General features: G+C 38.9%; 2 protein-coding genes across 4 annotated transcripts in view; both read right to left on the bottom strand.

The window, feature by feature from the left end:
• Positions 1 to 1442: 1442 nt before the first annotated feature.
• TMEM267 (transmembrane protein 267) lies at positions 1443 to 21116 on the bottom strand. Of its 2 annotated transcripts, none has more exons than XM_043599008.1 (3): positions 20444 to 21116; positions 7798 to 8186; positions 1443 to 3545 (listed from the first exon to the last, which is right to left on the bottom strand). In XM_043599008.1, exons 2-3 carry the CDS (start codon positions 8107 to 8109, stop codon positions 3210 to 3212), a joined length of 648 nt encoding a protein of 215 aa, XP_043454943.1. In that variant the 5' UTR covers positions 8110 to 8186; positions 20444 to 21116; the 3' UTR covers positions 1443 to 3209. The 2 variants fall into 2 exon arrangements, with proteins under 2 accessions (XP_043454943.1, XP_043454935.1); XM_043599000.1 differs by lacking the exon at positions 20444 to 21116 and adding an exon at positions 20031 to 20432.
• A 119-nt stretch (positions 21117 to 21235) lies between these two features.
• CA1H5orf34 (chromosome A1 C5orf34 homolog) overlaps positions 21236 to 27730 on the bottom strand; it is a 33083-nt gene continuing 26588 nt past the window's right edge. Inside the window, exons 12-14 of one of the 2 annotated variants that reach the window (XM_043598988.1) lie at positions 26951 to 26991; positions 22411 to 22648; positions 21236 to 21363 (exon numbers count right to left, since the gene is read on the bottom strand). In XM_043598988.1, coding sequence (XP_043454923.1) covers positions 22455 to 22648; positions 26951 to 26991 — 235 coding nt within the window. In that variant the 3' untranslated portion in view covers positions 21236 to 21363; positions 22411 to 22454. Of the gene's footprint in view, positions 21364 to 22264; positions 22649 to 26950; positions 26992 to 27730 lie in introns of those variants that run through there. The other variant, XM_043598978.1, reaches the window with a different exon arrangement.

Genomic DNA, 27730 nt, shown 5'->3' with positions numbered 1-27730 from the left:
GAGTGGAGGACTTTAGTGGATGAAGAAAACACACATATGCAAACAAGATACAATCCAATTTGTCGGAAGCCGAGCTATCCAACCAGCCTGATGGCAGGGCCCGGGCGGTGGATGGATCGGGACTGCAGGCGGTCCACCGACAGTGAAGCTTCTCGTACTCCCGCTTTTATGTAATTTGGCCTTAATAAAAGTACCTGGGGAATTGTCTGTTGGGGAATTGCCCTCGGCAGGCCCCCCTGGGAAAAGAACCATTGGGGAAAGAAATAAGGTTCCACGAGGAAATAGTGCGGCCCAACATTTAGCCCTTGCCACCCCCTATAAAGACAACTCTACCTAAAGGAAGGATAGCCTCATACATTTGCCAGCAAAGGAGGAATACATGGATTTAAAAGCCCCACTCCAGCAACAAAGGAGTGTATCTCTGGGCACAAGTTACTCCAACCCCTAGGCCCACTTGGCCCCCAGGAGGCATTCCAGATGATGATTGAACCTAGTCGGTTAAGGTACAGAATGGTTCATTAGTTCCCAGGTGCATTGTCTCTCTGAGAATGTATAAGGCGTGGGTTCCTAAGGCCCTCTTGGCCCCCTCCTGGAACCTCAGACCGAGGTGAACACTTTTGCTCCTCAAGCCACAAATGGTTCAGAGAAACAACTAAGAGGTCACGTCCCTGTAACTGTTCCACTTGAGGTGTTGAGAGATGACTTTTCATGAAAACAGCAAAGCAAATGCTTTATAGATTATAGATAAACACAGATACGTAATGAAAATAATGTAAGAAATTAATCAATAAGCAAAGGGCAGGAGGGAACGTTATGAGAAAATAACCATGTTATTCCTTAAAGGGTGATTACACATAGGAACATTTTTAGAATTAGGTAATGCTAGAAAACATAGATGACGCAGGCTACAAGGAAATTGCTAACAAATATAATGCCACGTTTGCCACAAGAAAGCGGCCAGTTCAACACACTGCTGTTGTCTGTGTCCACTTTTATTTTTGTTTTTTGCCTTTTTTTTTCACTTTTTCGCCAACGCCGTTCATCCTTCGGGAACCCCTGGACCTGCCGGAGCTGGACTCCGGCACCAATTTTCAATATAAATGTCGTATTGACACAAACTCTTTCAACGAGGTGAAAAACAAAATGGTGGCATGCGAAGTTGGCTGCTATATTTCTAGAGGTTACAACCACAGCTGTCACAGACCATTTAGAAGATAAGGATCATTTCTGATGGTAGAGGTAGGAAAGAAGATAAACCCACATTTAAAATGTGCAGTTACTGGTTAAGCAATGAGTCATGGTCAAAGTCAATTCCCATTCTAATACAAAAACCACCCCTAAAATGCCAGTGTGACATTCCTAAATAAGGCCCTATATTTTAATAGCATTCCTTCGTTTTATCTGGAGAAAGAAAAAGTAGTTTTATAATTTAGTCAGAAAAAGCGATAGAAGATATATGCTTTATTTCCATGGATTTCTGACATCATATACTTAAAAAAAAATCCCTACCTTATTCAAATTTCCCCCCACTATATAATATTTATTATACCAACCAAAGTGACACAATCATTGCTCTCAAAAGATAATAGATTGTAAAATCTAATAGATTCTAAGATATAATAGATTGCAACCAATTGGTTAACAACAAAAAGAAAAACCAAAGTAAAATGAACATTTGTGACAGTTTACAGAGCTCTGTTTAACTTAATAAATAAGAAGAATATGCTTTGGATAAGGCGTTGCTTCAGCACTTCTCAGAGAATAAGGCACACAATCACTAGCATTACAAATCACAAATGTGTGAGAAAATCTAAAGACAGCAGATGGCACATAGGATACAAAAAACAAAGCAAGTGTCTTTAGGGCACTGACGTTTATATCAAAGTGACATTAAACTGTGAAAATGTAAAATTTTATAGCAACCAAATTTTCCTTCTCTAATAAAGGTTAATCATTTTTGACAGGTTAACCTGAAAGGACAAAGGAAAAGGCAAATTTCCTGAAACTCCTTCATTTTGAAAAACGTATGTTTTGTCTCTCTGCATCAGGCATATGTTTTAAAAATTATTTAACTGGTATAATATTTTTAAATAGTGTGTAAACAAACTGATAGCAACTAAAACAATTTTAATGACACCTTAGGAGTTTACATCTGAAATAACATTACTGATAAGTCCTTTTTTTGTGTGAATTCAAATTCCATGGTTATAAGCCATGTATTAATATTTTGTTAATTTAATTATGTTTTTTCAGAACAGTTAAAACCTTAACACATGGGATTCGGGGGCAAAGATACTAAAAAAATAATACTGGGGCGCCCGGGTGGCTCAGTCAGTTGAAAGTCTGACTCTTGATTTTGGCTCAGGTCATGATCTCTCGATTTGTGAGTTCAGGCCCCACATGAGGCTCTGTGCAACAGAGCAGAGCCTGCTTGGGACTCTCTCTCTCCCTCCCCCTCCCCCATTCATGAACACACTCTCTCTCTCAAAATAAATAGATGAACTTTAAAAAAAATAATACTTGAGTAATGTTACTACAGGCAACATATTACAATAATTATTTCCTAAAGTGATTCCTGAAACAATAATCTAGATCTAATATTAGTTACTATCTTTTATGAATATGATGATTTCTTACAAGTGTACTGGCACAGATTCCACCAGTAATCACAACTCACTAAAGTACCTGGCAAATCAAACTTCACTCAGGTTCAACATAGAGGAAAATGAAGAAATCTTAGTGGTCACCATACGTCTTATTCAGGATCTCATTTATTCTGGCTCTTTCACTGTTTCAGTATCTCAGGAAAATGTGGACACAAATGCCTTCAAATTAGGCAATTTGATCTGTTTTTTATCCTGAAGTGGACTGCCTTAAATGTATACCTCCAGAAAACGTAACTGGATGTTAGTCTACTAGAGCTATTGGTAAAGCCAGATAAACAGAAGACACAAAAATATGTCACAGAATAAATGAAACTCTAATATTGTACTAGTGTATTATAGAAGAGAGAAGTAAAATTATAACAAATATATATATATATATATATATATATATATATATATATATATTTAAAAAAGGGTGCATGCCTCCTGAGCAAGAGGATTCAGGAATTATAATAATTAATATATGTTTTTTAATTTATAATGTCAGCTACCCTTAATTATCATCTGAACCATTTCCTTCTCTCAGAGTGGCATACAGTTACTTCAGACGTCAATCTGAATTCCATGTTTTGCAGACATCATTTGTCTGGTCCCTGTTAAATACATAACAAATGAACAGATATGAGGTAAAGAGGATGTGATTATGACATAAAGCCAGAATGGCAAAGGAGAAGTTTTTCCAAATGGGCATATCCACAAGCCGTGACGAATTCCATCTCGGATATGATGTGAGGTCCAGGATATAAATAACATCCAGGGGAGAAAGCACCATGAGTCTTTGAGCTTGAAAAGGTGCATAGTAAACTTCAAGGTCAGAGCCACGACAGGTATCACGGTAGAGCAGTGAAGAAAAGGTCTTCGTGGAAGAGTCAAAGCAGCCTGCAGGGGAAAGTAGCTGGTATCATTTCCCTCTTGGCAAACAAAATTTTGTAGATGCTTCTTAATATTCTAAAATATTTTCCAGGAGTCTATTAGAAATGCAATGGAAACATTTTCTATGTCACCTGTGAATACACATATTCAATCTGGTATGTGTAAAGCAAAGAAGATATAGGTGTGAGTAGGATATTTCTTTGCGTTAAAAATGGAATCAAGATCTCAAGAACCTGGCCATCAATTTTTTAAAGTTTTCTATTATTTGCTTAGAAAAGTCACAATATGAACATAATTTATATATCAAATGTATGGTTTGTGTAAATTTGGAGTTTTAGAGAATTATCTGGGGCCTCTAACAGCATTAAAAAAAATCTCACAACCAAGTAAAATATTCTTCTATCAATAAAGGCAAGAAAGACATTGTTGTAACCGGTTTATATTGGCCTTGAATATTTTCAGAATGCACTTACAACAACATTTAGAAACACTGTATTATTTTATTTTATTTTTTTAAGTTTATTTATTTTGAGAGAGAGAGAGAGAGAGAGACCATGAGTGCATGTGCTAGCTGGGGAAGGGCAGAGAGATCATGACCTGAGCTGAAATCAAGAGTCAGATGCTTCACTGCCTGAGCCACCCAGGCTCCTCTCAATTAGATAACTTTGAATGAAAAGGAAGCCGAGGATAGTGAAAATTGCCTAAATCTGAATCTCCCCACACATCCTCAAAAACACTATAGACAAGGACAAATAAAACTATACCAAATCTCATTCGGCATTAGACAGACGTCAGAGAGCACCTAAAACTTCAAATACTCTAAAGCATTAAGATAAACACCACATCAGCGTGCTCTCTTGCACACCTCCACCGCAAGCCAAGAAGGACGAGGAGACCTAAGATTGATCTAAAATTACTAGAAAGAGAAACACTGAAAAGGGCCCTCATAGATCAGAGCACTGGCTACAAAGCAAAAACTTCAAAGTGTGCATGATTCAAGGCATTACAAGGCACTGGTTCTGGGAGAGAAGATGATAAAGAGGAAGGGAGAGGAACCCTTTGGGGACGGTCAAGAGGAAAAGGAGTAGTGAAAAAAACAACTTAGGTACCTATAAAAAAAAAATTAGGAGGCATAACCTTCCCACCACACTAAAATACAAGACATCTGTTAAAAAAAACTGTACCTTGGGGGTGCCTGCGAGGCTCAGTCGGTTAAGCATCTGACTCTTGATTTCGGCTCGGGTCATGGTCTCCCAGTTCTGTGGCTTCGAACTCCACATTAGGCTCTGTGCTGACAGTGTGGAGCCTACTTGGGATTCTGTCTCCCTCTCTCTCTGCCCCTCCCCTGCTCGCTCTCTCTTTCTCTCTCAAAATAAATAAATAAACTTAAAAAAGAGAGAGAGACAGACACTATACCTTGCCACCCTGTGAAGTCACACGGCTGGGGGGGTCTCTTAAACGCACTACTTAAACCAGGGTTCTCTACTCCCACCAACTGACTAAACATCAATCAAGGCATTTATGCTACATTCCCCTTCCTTCTCCCTTCTCTACATTTTTAGCTGTTTTATTTCTACTTTGCCGGCACATGTGACATTTCTGTATTGTTACTCAATTCTTGTCTCTACCTTTGTTTTTTTGGTTCCATACCCACGCTGTATCGTGCTCTTTAACAGCAGGGTGGGACAAGGGGGCCTGTGGTAGTCCCGACTTGGAAGAAAGCAATAGCCTGAAGTTGACGTGATTAGCAGTTATGCTCTGGATATGTCTGACTCTTTACGCATTCATTTGTGAAGTCTATATTAATAGATGCTAAAGAAATTTCTGTTGCTTGGCTTACTTCTAAAACTTCAATCGAGACTTTTCCTTCATAGAAAAATAATGAATAATGGGGGCGCCTGGGTGGCTCAGTTGATTAAGCGTCCGACTTTGGCTCAGGTCATGATCTCGTCATCTGTGGGTTTGAGCCTCACATTGGGCTCCATGCTGACAGCTCAGAGCCTGGAGCCTGCTTCGGATTCTGTGTCTCCTTCTCTCTCTGCCCCTCCCCTGCTCACTCTCTCTTTCTCTCTCAAAAATAAATAAACATTAAAAAAAAAAAGAAAAAGAATAAAGAATAAAAGGACATTATCATAAAAATTACAGAAGTAAAAATAGATCACTTAAAAAAAGAAGTAACAACAGACATTTAAAAAATAGTATCATAATGGGGTGCCTGGGTGGCTCAGTGGGTTAAGCGTTGGACTTCGGCTCAGGTCATGATCTCACAGTTCATGAGTCTGAGCCCCATGTCGGGCTCTGTGCTGACAGCCAGGAGCCTGGGGCCTGCCTCAGATTCTGTGTCTCGCTCTCGCTCTCTCTGCCCCTCCCCTGCTTGCACTCTGTCACTCTGTTTCTAAAAAAATCAATAAATGTTAAAAAAATTTTTTTAAATAGTATCATAAGTACTTAGTTTTGGTACTTATTACTGATGATCACAAACAGTTTTATGGTTAAAAACGTTCATATTTCATTTTTAAAAAAAGATCAGTACCAGCACTATGCTATACTTTCTATGCACTACCTCCTTTAATCCTTACAACAACTGGATGAGTTAGAGATGGTTTTACAGAGCGGGGAGCCGAGGCTTACAGAGAACAAGTAGCTTCCCCACGTTGTACAAACACTGAGTCTGTCTGACTCTTTGGCTCATATTCTCAACACTACCGCTTCTAAGTGAGTCAAAGAATAAATATAGTAGGTAGCCTAAACATTTTAAAAAATTACAATAGTTAAATTCTAGGTGAAAGCACTTATGAACCACACTTTCTGTGGTTTAGCTTACCCAAATCTCTACTAACATTTATTGTGAACTATTTACCATGGTGCATCCTGTAACATGCTCTCTTAACACTCAAGACAACCCAACGAGATCAGTAAAGACAGAATCCACATTTTACAGATGAGGGCACTGAGGCTTAAAGAAGGAAGGGGCTCTGCTAACACCACCACATACTGGGATTCAAACTCAGGTCTTCTGATGCCAATCTCAAACGCAGTGTTATTCTGCCTCCATTTATAGCCAAAAAGTTACACTGTGTCTTTAATCAGGAATTAGTGATTCCTAACTGATTAAGTGTTTTCATAAGTGAGACAATCTCTGAGAAGTACCTGGTGTGTGACACATAAAGGAAAAAGTGATCATTTCTCGTTCATTCAACAAATATCTACCGAACAACTACTAGGTGAACCAGGCTGCGTTCCAGGCAGTGGTGAGCAAGAAAAGTCCTTGCTCTGTGGGTCTGTATTTCTTTCCTGAAATATTTACAGGTCATAAACATGTAAAAGGTAGGCAAATCTGTTGACACTTAGAAAATATTATCTGAACAGGGGTGCCTGGGTGCCTCTTGATTTTGGCTTAGGTCATGACCCCAGGGTCATGGGATCAAGCCCTGGGTGGGTTCCATGGTGAGCGTGGAGCCTGCTTGAGATTCTCACTCACTCACTCATTCTCTCTCTCTCTCTCTTTCTCTCCCCTTCTCCTCTGACCCTCTCTCCCGCTCGTGTGCACGCTCTCTCTCTCTAAAACAAACAAAAAAAAAAGCAAAAAGAAAATATTGTCTGAACTGTCATTTTAAGCATAGCTCATTTGCAAAGCTAGCAGGTCACTGTATAGCTAAACATGTGAAGCCTCAATGAAATTCCTCAAATTTCGCCACCAGCGACGGTGTCCTAAGGAGTCCCTTGAAATGCACACCTTTGGTTCCAAGAGGGGCTGGGGAATGAATCTACTGAAGTCATTCCCCGGGACTTGGAATCACCTTAAAGCTGCTTCACTGTTACAGAGCACGTAGGAGCTGCATACTAACGGTAAAACATGAAGCGTAAGGGGGAAAATCCTAACTGTGGCCCTGAAGAAAGAACACAGAAAAAAGAACCAGGTTAGCTCCGAGAATGACCCCCATTATTTTAAACCAGTGGGCTGATGCTTCCTTCAAGACTTGGCTAAGCACCGTCCTCGGTAAAGCCAGCACAGAACTCTCCAGGTACATTTAGTGAGTCCTTGCTCTGTATGCATCCTTGGCACTTTGTGAGGCCAAGTAACTTGATTAGCAACATGTCTGTATTCATCTTCAGGAAAGTACTGAGTGCTCAAAAAAATGGGATGAATGAGCTTTCTTACTTTAAAATAAAGATAACCCCTAGCTCTAAAATGATGCTGTGAAGGTCAATATAATGGTGTTAAAGACCAGAAAAATTAAACATGGATGCCTCTTACCTTTAAAGATAAAGATCCAGCTAGAAAAAAGTGGTCTACATCAATAACAGAGGCTAAAAATCCAGCTAAAATGATTTCTCCAAAGTCAGTTGTCTTCTTGACTCCAATGACAATTGCCCACAACCACATGCCAATCACGCAGTGTACTGCATTATCTGAGAGGGCTCGAAGCCAGTCATTTTGCTGAATGATTGAAAACTGAAGAAGTCTGTCAGCTACTAGGCAAAATATTCCCAGACCGAGGCTGGAAAAAAGAGATTCAGTGCTACAAGACTGGAGTAAAGCATGGGTCTTCTCAGCCTCAGATGCCATCACAAATAATACGTCAGTATACAGCAAAAGCCATCAGGAGACAAACAGCTTATTCTTGCTTACATTCCCCAGTCACCCTAAAATAGAAAGCAAAGAAAAATATTAATGCCACATAGCATTTAAACAAAACAAAATCAGCAATGATTTCACAAATACAAAATCAAATTGTAGAAACTGGTATTTAAAAAAATTTTTTTTAAATGTTTTTTTTATTTTTAAGAGACAGGGTGTGAGGGGGCAGGGGCAGAGAGAGAGGGAGACACAGAATCCGAAGCAGGCTCTAGGCTCTGAGCTGTCAGCACGGAGCCCAATGTGGGGCTCGAACCCATGAACCGTGAGATCATAACATGAGTTGAAGTCAGATGCTTAACCGACTATGCCACCCAGACACCCCTGGTATTTCTTTTTTTTTTTTTTTTTAAACTGTTGTCAGTAATTTCATTTTATTTTTCCCAGCTTTATTGAGATATAACTGATATATAACACTGTATAAGGTTAAGGTGTATAATGTGATGATTTCCCATACGCATATATTGTGAAATGATTACCACAGTGTGGTTAACATCTCTGTCACCTCGCATAGTTACCTTTTTGTGCATGTGGCGAGAACATTTAAGACTACTCTGTTAGTAATTTTCAAGTGTAAGAAAATCGTATTTCTTACATGCTATATACAATATGCCATGTAGCACAAAGAGAATAGGAACACCAGTTTACATGTTAGTATGTATCAAGGTGAATTTAAGAAAGCCCACCAACTGTAATCTATTACTTTGAGGTCATCCATCAGTTCTCTCTCTCAGCAATGTGTGCTACCTGGTAGTGGGCATCCGTGTCTGTGTACCCAGCATCTATTTTCCATACTTCTGAAAACAGCATCTCCTTTTAGGAAAAGTGCTCATCGCAAGACCCACTCTGGAGCTGACCAGTTAGAATTCCCTGTCTCTCTTAGTAGTAGTAATTAATTAGTAAGTAGTAATTAGTCATCATTTTCCAGTAGTGATTGGACTAGTGGTGAATACTCTAGTGATTAAGGTGACCCAGGCTGGGCCAATCAGACTCCCTTCTAGAATTTTCCTAAGTGGAGCTGGTAGGGGAAAGTTACTCTTCTTCTTACAGACCATGGGCTTCACTACACGGAGCACCCTAAAAACAAAGAACCATAAGGACATCAAGTCCACAGGTCCAGTCTTTTAAGTTTCTCAGAGCTGGCCTCCTTCCTGCAGCTTACCTTTTACTTCTAGGAGCTACCCTAGCATTCTTCCAATAAATCCCTTTTTCCTTTCTGTTGCCTCTAACCGAAGAACTTTAATTGATATAAAAAGGCAATCATAATTCTGTGCTTCGTGCTTACCTGGCATAGGATACTGAAATCATTTATACAGTTGAAGTTATCAACATTATGTGATACCTGCAGTTTTTGTTTTATATTGTTCTGTTTTAATTCTGACGCTAAAGAATAACTAAATGACGTATTAAGAACGATTCAACTTCCATTCTGTCATAAAAACTATACATAGCTCATAATATATATTCCGGAATTTATAAGGAAACATTCCTCGAATCAGAAAACAACTTGGAAAAAGATGAACTAAGTTGAAGGCCTTACACCATCTGATTTCAAGTTTTATAAAACCGCAATAATTAAGACAGTGTGGTACTGATATAAAGATAGACAAATAGATTGATGAAACAGAATAGAAAGTGGGATCAGAAATAGATCCACCCATATATGGTCAATTGATTTTTAACAAACGTGCAAAAGCAAGTAAACGGAGAAAAGACGGTCCTTTCACCAAACACTGCTGGAACAACAGGATATCCATACGTAAAAATAATGAACCTCGGTCCATACTTTACTCCATATACAAAAATTAAGTCAAAATGGATTACAGACCTAAAAGTAAGATATAAAACTGTAAAACTCCTGGAAGAAAGTATAGAATATGTTTGTGTCCTTAGACTATGTAAAGAGCTCTTAGAAGCAACATCAAAAGGCCAATCTGTTTTTTAAAAATTGATACACTGAACTTTGTCAAAATTAAGAAGCTCTGCTCTTTGAAAAACATTAAGAGAATGAAACAACAAGCCACAGATTTGGGATAAAATATTTGCGTATCTCGTATTTGATAAAGGATTTCTACCCAGAACAAAGAATTCTCAAAACACAGTAACAGAAAAATAAACGAATACAAAAATGGGCTAAAGATTTGAAAAGGTCCATTACAAAGATAATATATAGTGGTCAACAAGCACATGAAATATGCTCAACGTCATCAATTATTAGGGAAATGCAAATTAAGGCCACAATGAGATACAAGATATACCTACTGGAATGGCTAAAATTAAAGACTTATCATCCCAAATGTTGAAGAGATGTGGAGCAACCAGAACCCTCACACACAGCTGGTGGAAATATAAAATGGTAAACCACTTTTCAGTTTCTCCAAAGTTAAACATACTTCGATCATAGTCATTCTCCTCCCAGGTATTTACCGGAGAGAAATGCAAGCATACAGACATACAAAGACTTGTACATGAATGTTCACAGCAGCTTTATCTACATTAGCTCCAAACTGGAAACAGCCCAACTGGCTAAACAAAACATGGAATAAAAAGAAATAAAAAAGTAATACATACGGAAACATTGATGAACCTCAAATACTTAGTGAAATAAACCAAACCAAAAAGAAAAGAAAAATGGAGTAATAGTCAAAACCCATGTAACTAGACAACACAAAGAATGAGCCTTGGGGCGCCTGGGTGGCTCAGTCGGTTGAGCATCAGACTTCGGCTCAGGTCATGATCTCGCTGTCCGTGAGTTCGAGCCCCGCGTTGGGCTCTGTGCTGACAGCTCAGAGCCTGGAGCCTGCTTCGGATTCTGTGTCTCCCTCTCTCTCTGAGCCTCCCCCATTCATGCTCTGTCTCCCTCTGTCTCAAAAATAAATAAACATTAAAAAAAAATTAAAAAAAAAACAACAACAAACAAAAAACAAAGAATGAGCCTTAATGTCAACTATGGACTTCAGTCAATGCACCAATGTTGGTTTATTAATTGTAACAAATGTGCCACACTAACACAAAATGTTAACAATAGGGAGAAATATGTATGGAGGGAGAGGTAACACATGGAACACTCTGTACTATCTGCTCAATTTTTCTGTAAACCTACGACTGCTCTCAAAAATAAAGTCTTAATTTTTAAAAATGACATAAATGAAGGAAATATGGGAAATTTTATAATTGTTCAATATCGGTAATGGATACCCTGTAGTTCATTATTCTATCCTCCACTTTTCTATATATTTAAATTTTTCATTTAGAAATTTTTTAAAGAATACGTAATGATTCCATTTATATAGAATCCTAGAAAATGCAAATCAACTTAAGTGACAGAAAGCAGATCAGTGGTCGCCTGGGGAAGGGAGGGACTTAGAAGGATTAAAAAGGAACATAAGGGGGGCGCCTGGGTGGCGCAGTCGGTTAAGTGTCCGACTTCAGCCAGGTCACCATCTCGCGGTCCGGGAGTTCGAGCCCCGCGTCAGGCTCTGGGCTGATGGCTCAGAGCCTGGAGCCAGTTTCCGATTCTGTGTCTCCCTCTCTCTCTGCCCCTCCCCCGTTCATGCTCTGTCTCTCTCTGTCCCAAAAATAAATAAACGTTGAAAAAAATTTAAAAAAAGGAACATAAGGAAACTTTGGGGGTAGAGTTATGTCCACTATCTTGATTATGGTAATAGTTTCATGGTGCATAGTTTCATGTATACATCAAAATGAATCAAGGTCAAGAATGCTAGCTTCTCCTGCAGATCACCCACAGCATCAAAACTGGAGTTGGTGAGAAGCCTATGCAGATTCCATTCTGTCCTTGCTCTCCTCCACATTGTTTCCCTTCTTGACTGTCTGCCTAGCTGATCTGCAGCAGCTTCAGGCTTAACAATAGACTCAGAGGCAAGCGTCTGCCCAGAATGCTCTCCCAGCCCCCACAATTACAGGTCTAACCCCTGTCATAAATCCCACATTATTTAGCAGGCAAGTAGTTGTTCTTCTTTGATGGAACTTAACTAATACAAGATCCAGACCATTTTGTTGAGTAAGAAGACAACATTGATGGTGTTATTCCCTTCCAATGGAATCTATAAATTTAATATACTCCTAATTACAATCAAAAGGGATTTTCTTTTAGGAACTTCATGAAATGTTTCTAAATTTCATTTAGAAGAGCAAATACCGGGTGCCTGGGTGGCTTACTTGTTAAGCATCTGACTTCGACTCAGGTCATGATTTCACAGTTCATGAATTCGAATCCCACTTTGGGTGAGTTTGTGCCCCGCTTCGGGTGAGCTCGAGCCCTGCTTTGGGTGAACACGAGCTCTGCTTCAGGTAAAATAAAGGAGTAAACTTGAAAAAGCAGAGTATCATAAGTACTAAAAGGTGAATACAAAGTCCAGAAACAGATTAAGTATGTGTATGGGGGAGTGGGGAATGTGTGTATAATTCTAAACTGATATAGGAACACTTATTATTTAACTCAGATCCTGTATCAGTTAGGGTTCCTAAGTGCATGGAAAAGAAAAGAAGTAAATGCAAAACACAAAACTTATTAAAAGGATATTGGAAATCACAGACTTGCCAGGTTTTAAGAACCAGGCCTCAAATCTATGCCTCAAGTACCTCAGTGAAAATGACACCAGACAACTGGTCTGGTGACGATCTCCCTACCACTGACCCCAGCTTACACTGCCCAACCCCTGTCACCAGATGTTACCACTGGCATTGGTGTCAAAGCTGCACTGTCTGCTGCGGCCATGAAAGATTCTTGGCAGTATTTGGTTTTGTTTTGTTTTGTTTTGTTTTTAATCTCAATACAAAATTTGGAGTAGGGCAGGGTATGTGTCTGATTGGCTGGCTCTACATTACATGACCAGACCTTTGCTGCAAGGGAGGTTGGAAAAGACAGTACTTAGCCTTTTCAGCATGTATTGTAGAAAGAGTGCTCTTTGTTTCTTCCAGTTGCATTAGAAGAGCAATCTGACAAATACAGTATCTGGACAGGAAGTGAGCAGTCCACACTGGTTGTCAGTCTGTTAAGTGCTAAGTAGACTGGAGAGAGTCAATCATCAGACGAAACCTGAGACTGGGTCATCTGCTTTCAATCTGTGCAATGCACAGTTCTACACAGTAAAGCTGTTAAATCAACTCTAGGTTTTAAAGCTGTTAAATCAAACAACATTCAGATGGATTACAGTTTTGCAATATAATAGACCATTTCCCTGGTTAAATTAAGAAAGGGAATCTGTTTCGTTGACTAGCTGCTTGGAAAATTTCTATGATTAGATAGCTTTTGTAATCAGTTTGATTATCAAGTTTGGGATATTTACATGAATTTGTAAACAACTTCTACATAGTTCAGCCAGGTAGACTTTTAGAGGGGAGCTCAAAATTATTTTAAAAATATTGATAGACATGACTACATAAGAATGTAAAACTTGTGCATGGCAAAGTTAAAGACAAATGGAGGAAATTTTGAACCTTTATGATGGAGAAAGATTTAAAGTTTTACTTTATTAAGGGCACTTAAAATTAAGAAGGAAAAATAAGTACCCCAGTAATAAAGTGGGCAATGTCTATGGAAAGGCAATTTTGAAAAGGAAGAAATACAAATATCAAAAATTACTAGAAGATTTCAACTTTGTTAGTAATCAATTGAATTTAAATTAAAACAATAAGGGGTGCCTGGGTGGCTCAGTTGGTTAAGCGTCCAACTTTGGCTCACATCATGATCTCACTGTACATGAGTTTGAGCCCTGCATCAGGCTTGCTGCTGTCAGTGGGGAGCCTGCTTCAGATCCTCTGTCTCCCTCTCTCTCTGCCCCATCCCTGCTCATGCACTCTCTCTCTCTCTCTCAAAAATAAATAAGCATTAATAAATTAATTAAAACAATGAGATTTCAATGTAAGATTGACAAAAAAATTGCTAATACTTTCTGTTAGTAGTGGTAGAGAAATGATCACTCATACTGAGCATTAGCAGGAGTGTAAGTTGGTATAATTTTTAGGGGACAATTTGACAATAAAGATATCAAAAACAATTTAAAAATGAACAAATATTTTTGACTCAGCATTTCCAACTCTACAAATTTATCCACAGAAAATAAGTAGATTTAAATACAAAGAGGTATATATGGATATTCAGTATGGCATTGTTTATAATAAGGAAAAATTATAAATTAAAGGTCCTAAATACAAGACTAGTGAAATTAATTTCAAACAATTAAGCAGCCATTAAAAAACACTTATTCCTATTTTTACTGACATGAAAAGATGTTCAAAATATTAACATTTAAAAGGCAGCCTGTAAGATAATATGTAAAATATTACTTTTCATTAAAAATATGTACTTATACTGTACATTTAAAAATAGAGAAGACTGTTCATTTGGCTCCTATCTCACTCATGGGCTTACATATGATCATTACTTTTTTCCCCTTGTTTGATTCCCTAAACATTTTCAATGCCTTAATATTATGACCACAAAACCATTAAAGCTACTCTGAATAGTCAGAAGTCATTAAACAACTCAGACCATGATGCTTGTCAGCCGCTTCAAAGTATAATTTTTAAAAAGTAGAAGTATATTTATAACATCATAAATATGTATTAATAAAAATATGAGAATATATAACAATAAACATTAGTAGAGGTGCCTGGGTGGCTCAGTCGGTTAAGCACCCAACTCTTGATTTTGGCTCAGGTCATGATCTCACGGTTCGTGAGTTCAAGGCCTGCATCGGGCTCGCTCTGCACTCACGGTGCGGAGCCTGTTTGGGATTCGTTCTCTCCCCTCTCTCTCTACCCCTACCCCACCTGCTCTCTCTTTCAAAAATAAACAAAAAAAATTAAAATTAAAATAAACCTTAATAAAATTTTATACAATTCTTATAAGCCAAACTTATACTATAAAAATTATTTGTTCCTATTTATGTATTAGTTGACACATGCAAAGACTATAAAAGATTTCTCTGTCTCCAGGTGAAATGAACTTATAGATTCCTTTAACTCTTTCATATTGTGAAGAAGACTTGCTTTGCACAGACCAACTGTGCAAATGATAATGGAGTCTACGACAATCCTCAAATTCTTGTCATTTGCAATAATGAAATCTGTTCTGAAAGCACTATGATTGGGTTTGAGTCTACAGATTCTTCCAGGATGAGGAAATAATGATTTCAAAGTACTTTCAAGCAAGAGATATGACCAAAATGAAGAATGCAAAAGATACCTCCAAGGTCATGAATCCTTTAATTAAACCCGAGGATTTACAGTCCCATAAATGAATCATTTGTTTCTACTTTACAAATAAACTCTTGACACTTGCATGGATAAAGAAGTCAACATATTTAAAGGTTCAGTGCACATAATTTTAAAGTTTATAAAATATCCCTTTGAACCAAAGCTAGATGCCAGTATCCACTTAGCCAGATGGGAATCGGGACACACAAATTTGAATTAATGACCAAGTCAGAGAGGTGCTGCACTGGCAGCAATATTCCCCTCCTTCAGTAAGCAGTGGCCTGCAAATTAGCCCGAGGGAGAAAGGCCACTCAGGCAGATGAGTGTGAGAGGGAAGGCTGTGCACACTCACACAAAAGCCTAACAGAAACGCTCTGCTGCCACCGAAACTATGCTTATTCAGGAAAACCTTGGTTTGCGAGCATAACTCATTCTGGAAACATGCTTGTAATCCAAAGCACTTGTATGTCAAAGCGGAAGAAATACTGGAAACTCAGATGACTTGTTCCACACCCCAAAAATATTCACATAAAAATCATTACAATACCGTAACAGAACACACAACAATAAAGAAAATACAAAATATAAAGACAAATAAACTAACCTGCACTTACCTTTGAAAACCTTCGTGGCTGGTGTGAGGGAGACAAGAGAGAGGGTTATTGTGCAGGATGACTTTCACTATCACTAATGAAATCACTGCTATCTACTGGCTCAATGGAATCCTTTTCTGCATGGGGGCCATTGTATACACTTGCATGGATGTCAACTATACTACATTATTAATAAACTCTTGTCATATACTGTATTTAATGTAACTGGCAATAATGCAGCAGAGGAGAGGGTCTCTATCTGCAGGCAACCTGACCTAGAATGAAGCAAAGCATTCCTAAGCTTACTCATGTATGGAAAAGCAAAGGACTGTTGAAGTGACAAAAAATACACTATCGCCAGTTTTGGGTACCTTCCAATGTTCTGAAAAATCACTGATTTCTGCCAAACACCACAGCATGAGGCCCAGCATCTGAGCAAGGGAGACGATCACCCACCATCCCGCAGAGAGAGAGAGAGAAAAGAACGATTGGCTCATTTGTGATCATGTGACATTAGGCATCATGTACTACTCAGTCGCAGAACAAGTTACTCACAACACAAGGTTTTACTGTATATGCATTTATTACAAATTTATTTTCAAATCTTATCTCAGAAAGGAGACAAAAAAAGGTCATTTTCCACTTAATTGCAAATTGCATTACATCCAAACTCTTTTACTCTTTTTTTAAGATTTTACTTTCCAGTAATCTCTACACCCAACATGGAGCTTGAACTCACAACCCCAAGACCAAGAGTCACACATTCCACTAACTGAGCCAGCCAGGTACCCCCATCTTCTTTTACTCTTGAAACAATTTTTAACATCCCAAAATATATTTAAATGTTACTAACCTTGTGTTTTACATAAGTTCAGATTCTAAAAAGACAGGGTAGCTAATAAAGTGTTAAGAGCAAAGTGAAACATCGAAAGATCACTTCAAGTATTTAAATGATGATTCAAATTTAAAGTGACCCGAAAAAGAAGACCTTATTGTTTATAACTATATCGTTGTTTGAATAGGAACACATACACAAAACGGGGCAGCATGAAATACATTTTATAAATGGAAAGTATAAAACAGTTTGCTTGATGAGAGAACAACAAAAGACTAATGAGGGAGGTAGATCCCTTAGCCTGTCAAGTTTTTTAGATGCCTGCAGCTCTGCAAACTTCTGGACTGCAAGTACATGGGCCCCTGAGCCAGAATCACCCAGCTAAGCCTTTTCCGAGACCACAGACACAGTGAGATACTTGTTAAATGTTTTAAGCCTCTAAGTTTCGGGGTAATTTGTTATACAGTAATAGGTATCTAACACAATACTGTTTCATTCATTCATTCATTCATTCATTCATTCATTCATTCAGAGAGGGCACAAGTGAGCAAAGGGCAGAGAGAGAGAGAAAGAGAGAGAATCCCACAAGGGGCAGAGGCAGGGGGGAAAGAGAGAAAGAGAAGCGGGGCTGGTGTTCACCTGAAGCAGGGCTCAGCTCACCCGAAGTGGGGCAGGAGCTCACCTGGAAGCAGGGCTTGAGCTCATCAGATGTGGGATTCGAACTCCTGAACCCTGAGATCATGACCTGAGCCCAAGTCAGATGCTTAATGACTGAGCCACCCAAGGACCTGTTTCCTTTTTTTAAAAAAGGTATAATGTGGGAGTGCCTGGGTGGCTCAGTCGGTTGAGTGTCCAACTTTGGCTCAGGTCATGATCTCATGATTCATGAATTCAATACCTGCGTCAGGCTCTGTGCTGACAGCTCAGAGCCTGAAGCCTGCTTCAGCTTTTGTGTCTCCCTCTCTCTCTGCCCCTCCCCCACTCATGCTCTGGCTCGCGCGCTCTCTCTCAAAAATAAACATTAAAAAAGTTAAAAGAGTATAATTATGGTCCTAGAAATACAATTCTGACATCTATTCCACTCCAATTATTAGTGCACATATTTACCATCTCTGGCTTAGATTCTGAGTATGAGAAAGAGAATTTTTTTCTTTTGGAAAAAGAAATTTAATGAATGTAGTCCTTTTATTTTTTTTTTTTTAATTTTTTTTCAACGTTTTATTTATTTTTTGGGGGACAGAGAGAGACAGAGCATGAACGGGGGAGGGGCAGAGAGAGAGGGAGACACAGAATCGGAAACAGGCTCCAGGCTCTGAGCCATCAGCCCAGAGCCCGACGCGGGGCTCGAACTCCCGGACCGCGAGATCGTGACCTGGCTGAAGTCGGACGCTTAACCGACTGCGCCACCCAGGCGCCCCTGTAGTCCTTTTATTTATTGTCTCTGACTAGGACATCCAAGTGTATCCATTTTTCGTCATACCTTTTTCTACTTCCTACCCCTTCCCTATAAGTAGAATGGACCTCAAAAACCGTAAAATAACGATTTATTCTACACAGTCACTTTTGTTAGGCAGTTCTGTTAAGACTAGTAACTATAATTTTCTCTTAAACCTGTCATGCATAAAACCTAATGTGCACAAGGTATTCGACAAATATTTCAGTATACTAATACAAGGTATAAGCAGGGAAGCAACCCTCAGCCTATGAACTAAACATAATTATTTAGGATGACTTCTCATAACAACCAGTTACCCAGATGATAAATTTCTCCTTATGACTTGTAGCCACTTTCTACAATGGTAAAACTGCCACACCCCATCCCATTACAGTAAAATGTCATCAACTATGGGGCCTTTAAAGTATACATACATAGTAGTAGGGCGCCTGGGTGGCTCAGTCGGTTAAGCGTCCCACTTGGGCTCAGGTCATGATCTCACCGCTTGTGAGTTCGAGCCCCGCGTCGGGCTCTGTGCTGACAACTCAGAGCCTGGAGCCTGCTTCGGATTTTGTGTGTGTCTCTCTCTCTCTGCCCCTCCTCTGCTCATGTTGTCTCTCTCTCAAAAATAAACTTTAAAAACATTTTTTTAAAAAGTATACATAGTAGTAATCTTTCCTTAACTCACAAACATAGTCACTTACTTTAATTATACACTATGATGCATTAATAATCTTAGACAAATATTTCTGCCAAAACAAAGAGCTAACAAATTCCCCATGTAAATGTCACCTACTTCCCTCTCTCATCACACAAATATTTATAAAAACCTGAGGTAAACGTAGTCCCAAATCCAACAACTACCTTTAGTATTGTTTTACAAAGAAGTCTTTTTCACTGTTGGCGCTGCAAAAGTTCATATATTTAATTTTTTTTTAATTTTAATTTCTTTAAGTCATCTCTACACCCAAGGTGGGGCTCGAACTCAAACCAGAGATCAAGTAGCAGGCTCCGCCCAGTGTGCCAGCCAGACGCCCCAAATACATATATATTTTTAACGCTACAATACCTAGAGCAGATGCCCAATCTAATGCAGCTAATTTGCAAAGGAAGGAAACACAAATCCTCACTTTCACAGAAACTTTTTATAGCCTGAACATAAAATGTTTAATTCCTACACTATTAGTAACAAAACATACAATTCTGAATCTCAGTATATTTCAAATCTCGGCAAATTCCCAAAGCGTTCTTTCCTAAGGCTGGTGTGATGCAATAATCTTAAAATGCCGATTAAGAAAATGGGGCAGGAAGGCCTGGCGTCAACGTTACCAAACGTTCCATGTGCAGGGAAGAGACCGTGTCACACTTTTAACAGTCACGCCTCCAGGGATCCGGAGCGGGCAGGACTGTCGTGCCTGGTAAAGAGGGCAATGGGCAACTCCGGCAAGACCCCCGCCACGCCGCCCTGGGCCAGGGAAACGCCGGGGCACAAAGCCTAGGGGAGGACCCCGGTGCTTATGGAATCTCGAAGGCGCGACGAAGCCTGAGGGAGACGCCGGGGCTTCGCGCAGATCCCGGGACCATCAGACAGTGACGGCCCACGGGTTCAGCACACCCCGCTTGCTCTCGCGTCCCGCGCGCTCGCCGCCCCTGCACGCCCACCCCATCCAGACTCTGGAGCTTCGGCCTCCCACCTCAGGACGCAGTTTCGCGGCGTCCATTCCGTCCCCTTCCCGCCCAGTCCCTCGCGGAGCTCAGCCGCACCCACCCTCAGCTCTTCAGGTTGAAGTCCTTCGCAGCACAAACGGCGGCCCCGCCTCTCTTCCCTCCCCTAGGCCGGCACCATAGAGACGCCGGACGCCGGCCAGAGCGGCCCCAGCACCCGCCAAACGTCCGCCGAGAGGACGCCGGGATACTGGCCCCATGCATAACGGACCGGAACGGATAGCTCTGGGGTCTGCTGGTGGAGGTGGTGGGTTCCTGCAGTTTTCTCCCGCCGTACCACATAAGGAGACCTTTGGGATAGTGGGGGGATAAGTGCAAAGTGCCTTGTTGGTTTCCTCTGTCAAACCTGAGCATTCGTTCTTGGCTGTGCCGGCGCCGTGCCCCAGACTTAGCCGATATACCCATAATGCACCCTCCCTGGCGGCCAGAAAGCTAAGAAAGCAGAAGTGGCCTCACCGAATGTCGGAGGCACAGGCCATACGCTCAGACGCTTGAGCTAGGAGCCACAGGCCGTCTTGGGTCCCGAAGAGGTAGAGAAATGTCTTTCAAGTTGGGCGTCGGAGAGTTTTTCAGGAGACGGAGACACCACGCGGCTTTGCGGGTCGGCGGCTCCTCCATAGCGCTCCAACGCCCCCTTGGGGAATTCTTGATAATTATACTTCGCCACTTTGTGGGCGGACGGTGGGTGCTACTTTATTGTAGCAGCAGTGGCAGGCCTGGCTGAATCGTGACTGCTAAACGCACAGGAGTTGAAAAAACTGCGTAAAATGTAGCTTGACCCTAATTAACCAAACTCACAAGATGCAGCTTTTTAATGGGACTGTGGTCAGGTCCCAGCCTGTCTTTTGCCTGAGTGAGCACCGAGGAGATGTCTAGCTTGGCACTGGCTCTAGGAAGCACTGGCCCAAAAGAATAGGCTCAAAGAGGGGCATTGCTTTCTTCTTCCTACCTACAGTTTCTCAGAACAAGTGTCAGATGGAAAGCAAGGGCAGTAGTGGGATTATATTAATAATAGAGTTGAAAGAGAATTCTGTAGTAGAAAGTGAGATCTTCAATATCAAGCAAACTCCTAGGCCCCTCACAAAACCCTGAAGTGTGACTCAGTTTCTCGGTGATAGAACTTTTCATTGCTTGCCACACTCTTGGTCCTTAGCCAGTGGAAAAGATTCAACTGAGGAAAATGATACACAATTTAACTCACATAGTTTAAAAGCTAATCAAAAAGAACCCATTAACCACAATATGGGGTGCTTTTAGTCATGATAAGGACAATTTGTCTCAATTGTAGTAACAATTTCACATTGCCCTTATGGCAGCATTGTACATCTTATACTCCAGGCTTTCTAGAGCTATAGAAGAACAACATGGAAGGCTTCCTGCAACCAAAACAAAGAGAAAGGGTTAGTTCTTTTCTGTGCAGTCAGCCTACAGCCCGAAGGCACTGATTCATTTCTACAATACATACTGAATTCTCTGTGTGCTGAACACCATGCTTAGTAACAGACTATAGAATGACTTTATGGAGCTCAAGTTCTAGCGAAGGATCTAGACTACAAAGAAACAAAAGTTGTACAACTACAGTATGTGCTACAAAGGAAATAACTAGGATAATGTAATAGAGACTAATGGGGGAGGCCCTTCTGAAGAAGGAATAATTGGTGCTGAGATTTAAAGGTGGCAAGGAGCCCAGAGAGAAGCTATCAAGAGAACATCGTGCCCATTCAAGTCACTGACATTATCACTCCTAATCTATGCTCTGCTTCATTTCCTTTTTCTCCTTGTTTCCTATGTTCTTTCTTCCATGTCAAGAAGCTGGTCTTTTCTAGAAATCAGAAGTTAATCAGAATATTTTTGCTATATTTGTCAAATCTTGAAGTCTCTTTAGTGTGTGGTTTTGTTATTTCCCAATTGGCAAGGTTCTAATAAACAGCACTTTTGATGAGGTCATTTTAGTTGCACACACTTGTATAGCATCAGTTTTTTTCAGATGTTCAAAAGAAATTAATAAGCCAATTCAGATAAAATTGGTCTCTGATGAAGTGCTCAATTCTTAGCTTGAACCAATATTGCCTGTATGATTTAAAGATCTAATTCTCTTTGGGCAGTTCTGTTGAAAAATATTTGGAGACACCAAATAGCAAATGACCAAATGCACAAAATTCTGCATATTTAAAAAGAAAAAAAAAACAACTTTGAGGATTAATAGTAAATTCTCTGCAAGATAAAACAGTAACAACTATGATTTTATAAATTTTTTTCATAAATATGAAATAATTGTTCAAAATTCTAAAATAGTTCTTTATTAATAAGGTACATTATAAATATATATCTTAAAATTTACAAGTTAGGTAACCCCCAAAGTTAACTGTCATTTTTTCATATAATCATTGCACAGAAGTAATATATGTAATTTCTTGGCTTACTAGTAATACTAGTCACTTGAAACAACATCCTTAAGGTTTGTGATTCACTTTTTAGAATTTAATAGAAGATAGTCAATATCCTGAAGGATTTCAGAGGTTTTTTTCAATGCCACTGATACTCTCTTTTCATTAACTTCTTCCAGCAAGGTTTCTGAAGGTTTTGGTTCATAATGATCAGATGACTGTTCATTTTCTTTGTTGGAAATCTGGTTTAGGATACCACTATTCTCCAGTAACACTAAGTTGCTTAGTTAAGGAGTTTTTTCCCCAGATTTTTCATTATATAAGTACTTTTAATTTCAGAAAGCCTGGTCTTCATATTAAAATATTATTTCTCTGTTAGGAAGGTCTCTTGGATTCATAATAGATTTGGTACTTTAGAACTTATCAAGTCTACCCCTTATTGGTAAAGAAACTAGTTAGAGTAGAAGAGAAGAAGAAAGGAAAGAGTAGGTATGTGTGTGTATTTGGATGGAAATTTGGTGATAGGAGATGAAAGAATTAAAATCTCAACATTCCTTTAAGTGAAGAAGTGATAAAAGGGACTAAAAGAACAAAAGAGTGACAGGAATATAAATAATCTATGCATTGTATTTTTTAATTTAAAAAAGATCTAGAATGAAAAGAAACCTGTCCTCTGTTGCAGAGCTACTTTATTATTTGAATAGGATTACAGAAAAATCATTACATAAATTTAAATGAATGAGGTGGGAACTTACAGAACAAAAAGTTTCTTAAGAAAATGAGCCCAGTTATATGTCAACAAATTGGGCAACCTAGGAGAAACAGATAAATTCCTAGAAACATACAACCTACCAAGACTGAATCATGAAAGAATCTGAATAGATCAATCACTAATAAGGAGGTTGAATCAGTAATCCAGAACCTCCAAATAAATAAGAGCCCAGGGCCAGATGGTTTCACTGGTGAATTCCTCCAAGCACTGAAAAAGAATTAATACCAATCCTTCTCAAACTCTTCCAAAAAACAGAAGTGGAGGGAGTATGTCCAAACTCATCTTTAAGTCCAGCATTACCCTGACAACCAAAACCAGACAAGAACACTGGTCAGAAAAAATTATCGGGGTGCCTGGCTGGCTCAGTCAGAAGAGTATATGACTCTTCATCTCAGGGTCACAGATTCAACCTGCATATTGGGTGAAGAGATTGCTTTTGAATAAATAAATAAATGAAAAAAAAATGTTAAAAAAAATTACAGGCCAATATCCCTGATGAATATAAATGCAAAAAAATCCTCAAAAGATTAGCAAATGGAATCAACAATACCTTAAAATGATCATATACCATAATCAACTGAGATTTATTCCAGAAATGCATGGATGTTTCAACATATGAAAATCAGTCAATGTGATACACCACATTAACAAAATGAAGGATAAAAATTACCTGATTATCTCAATAGATGTAGAAAAACTGCCAACAAACTGGGTATAGAAGGAATGTACCTCATGATAATAAAGGTCACATATGACTAGCCCACAGCTAACATCATACTCAATGGTGAAAAAAAACTGAAAGCTTTTCCTCTAAGATCAGGAATAAGACAAGGATGCCCACTCTCGCCAGTGTTATTCAACATAATGTCCTAGCCAGAGCAATTAGGCAAAAAAGAAAAAGAATTCAAGTCAGAAAAAGTAAAACTGTTTCTATTTGCAGATGATATGACATTATATATAGAAGATCCTAAAGACTCCACCAAAAACTGTTAGAACCAATAAATTCAGTAAAGTTTCATGATGTAAAATCAATGTACAAAAAAATCAATTAAATACACTAATAACAAACTATCAGAAATTAAGAAAACAATCCCATTTATAATTATATCAAAAAGAATAAAATGCCTAGGAATATATTTAAGCAAGAAAGTGAAAAATCTATATACTAAGACATTCATGATGGAAACTGAAGAAGACACAAATAAATGGAAAGCTATTTTGTACTCCTAAATTGGAAGAATTAATATTGTTAAAATGTCCATGCCACCCAAAACAATCTACAAATACAATTCAATCTCTATCAAATTCCAATAGCATTTTTCAAAGAAACATAATAAACAATCCTAAAATTTGCACAGAACCACAAAAGAACCCAAAGAGCCGAATCTTAAGAACAAACCTGGAGGCATAATGCTTCCTGATCTCAAACTATATTACAAAGTTATAGTAATCAAAACAGTATAGCATGGGGATAAGGATAGACACATAGATCAATGGAACAGAATAGAGAGCCCAGAAATAAACCCACGTAATACACGGTCAATTAATTTACAACCAAGGAGCCAAGAATATACAATGGGGGAAAAGATGGTCTCTTCAATAAATGGTGCTGGAAAAACTGGACCCTTATCTTACACCCTACACAAATATCAACTCAAAATGGGCTGAAAACTTGAATATAAGACCTGAAACCATAAAACCCCTAGAAGAAACCACGGGGTAAGGTCCTTGACATCAGTCTTGGCAGTGATTTTTTTGGATTTGATAACAAAGCAAAGGCAACAAAAGCAAAAATAAACAAATGGAAGTACATCAAACTTAAAAGCTTCTGCACAGCAAAGGGCACCATCAACAAAATGAAAAGACAACCTATGAAATCAGAGAATGTATTTGCAAATCATATATTTGATAAGAGGTTAATATCCAAAATACATAAAGAGCTCATACAACTAAATAGCAAAAAAAAAAAAAAAAAAATCTGATTAAAAAATGGGCAGAGAAACTGAATAGATACTTTTTCAAAGACATACAAATGGTCAATAGGTATATGGAAAAGTGCTCAACATCACAAATCATCAGGGAAATGCAAATCAAAACCACAATGAGGTCTCACCTCATATGTATTTGAATGGCTATCATCAAAAAGACAATAGTTAACAAGTGCTGGTAAGGATGTGGAGAAAAGAGAACCCTTGTGTACCTTGGTGTCAATGTAAATTGGTGTAGACACTATGGAAAACAGTATGGAAGCTCCTCAAAAAATTAAAAAAAGAACTATCATACCATTCAGCAATTCAAATTCTGCAGATATATCCAAAGGAAATGACATCAGGATCTCAAAGAGATATCTGCATTCCCATGTTCATTGCAGCATTATTCACAATAGCCAAGATATGGAAACAAACCAAGTGTCCAGTAACAAATGAACGGATAAAGAAGATATGGTATAGGGGCACCTGGGTGGCTCAGTCGGTTAAGCGTCCGACTTCAGCTCAGGTCATGATCTCACTACTTGGGAGTTCAAGCCCCGCATTGGGCTCTGTGCTGACAGCTCAGAGCTTGGAGTCTGCTTCAGATTTTGTCTCCGTCTCTCTGCCCCTTCCCTGTTCACGTGTCTCTCTCTCTCCTTTCTCTAATATAAAATAAAAAATTAAAAAAAAAGAGAGAGATGGTATACGTATACAATGGAATACTACTCAGCCATGAGAAATAAGGAAATCCTGCCATTTAAAACACAGAAGGATTCTGAGGGTATTATGCTAAATGAAATAAGCCAGACAGAAACACAAATACTGCAGTGTCACTTATATGTGGAATTTTTTTAAAAAGTCAAACTGATAGAAACAGTAAAAATGGTTTCCAGGGGGTGGGGGTGGATAAAATAGAGATTGGTAAAAGAAGACAAACTTCCACCTCTAAATTGTATAAGGTCTGAGGATCTAATGTGTAACATGGTGACTATAGTAGATAACCTTGTGTTGTATGGTTGAGGTTTGCTAGAAGAATGGAACTCAGAGGTTCTTACCAAAACAAAGGGTGGGGAGAGGAAGGAATAGATATAGGGCATATAGATATAGATATGTGAGGTGACATTGGTGTTCATTATTAACAAGACAGGGTAATCCTTTCACAATATGTGTGTGTCAAGTCACCACAACATACACCTTAAATCTCTTACAATTTTGTCAGTTATACCTCAATAAAGCAGAAATTAAAAATAAAAGAATTTTTAATAATAAATATCCTAAGAAAAAAGAAAGAAAAAGTCAGACATAGGTCTGTTATAATTTAGAATATAATTATATAAGTGAAAAAGTGTCCATAGGAGACCTTAACCCTAGTTCACTGTCCCCTGCCCTATTTAAACTCACTCAAAAGTATAAATGTTGACATGATATACCTTCTATAGACAAGATATATCTTTGTTTTTTAAGTTTATTTATTTATTTTGAGAGACAGAGGGTGAGCAGGGGAGGGGCAGAGAGAGAGAAAGAGAGAGAGAGAGAGAGAGAGAGAGAGAATCTCAAGCAGGCTCTGCAGGGTCAGCACACAGCCCGACGTGGGGCTTGAACTCATGAAACTGTGAGATCATAACCTGAGCTAAAAATAGGAGTTGAATGCTTAACCAACTGAGACACCCTGGTGCCCCTAGACAAGATATATCTTAAATTACCATCTTAAATGTTATTCAGTAAAGCTCCAGAATACGTAAGTATGGATTAATATAAAGTACAGAGTCATGAATTAAGCCTAGAACCTAAAGGGAGTAATTATACAGGACAGTATATTCTGTTTAAAGGATACAGTTAAACTTCTTTATCTTTTCAAGTTCAGAGGCCACAGACCTGTGCAAAAAGAAAAAAAAAAGTAAGTTAATGATAGTTGTCTGATTCTTTTATATCCACAATATTTCAAGTAAGCATACTTGATTTTTTTTTTCATAAAGTTTTGAATTTTAGAAAGAAGTACCCAGAAGTTAAGAATTCTCTTTATATGGGTGCCTGTCTGGTTCAGCCAGTAGAGCATATGAATTCTCTCTATATTGGCTTTATTTAGCAACAAATCAACTTAATTCAACTGATAGCTACTGAGTACTTTTAAATTAAAAAAATTTTTTGAATGTTTATTTATTTTTGAGAGAGAGAGAGAGAGAGAGAGAGAGAAAGAGACAGAGCATGAGCGGGGGAGGGGCAGAGAGAGAGAGGAAGACACAGAATCCGAAGCAGGCTGCAGGCTCCAGGCTCTGAGCCGTCAGCACAGAGCCTAATGCGGGGCGCGAACTCAAGAGCCATGAGATCATGACCTGAGCCCAAGTCGTACACTCAATTGACTGAGCCACCCAGGCTCCCTGCTATTGAGTGCTTTTAATGAATAATGTAAGTGAATAGAAGTCCTCACCTCAAGGACTTTTGAATCAGGTATTGATGTTTGAAGGTAACAGGCATTCCTGCCACAACTTGAAAACAAATTTTTTTTTGCTGCTTTATTTATTTTTGAGAGAGAGAGAGACAGAGTACGAGCAGGGGAGGGGCAGAGAGAGAGGGAGACAAAGAGTCTGAAGCAGGCTCCAGACTCTGAGCTGTC

This window comes from Prionailurus bengalensis, chromosome A1 (assembly GCF_016509475.1).
Source record: "Prionailurus bengalensis isolate Pbe53 chromosome A1, Fcat_Pben_1.1_paternal_pri, whole genome shotgun sequence".
Lineage (NCBI taxonomy): Eukaryota > Metazoa > Chordata > Mammalia > Carnivora > Felidae > Prionailurus > Prionailurus bengalensis.
This window is presented reverse-complemented; position numbering and strand designations above follow the sequence as displayed.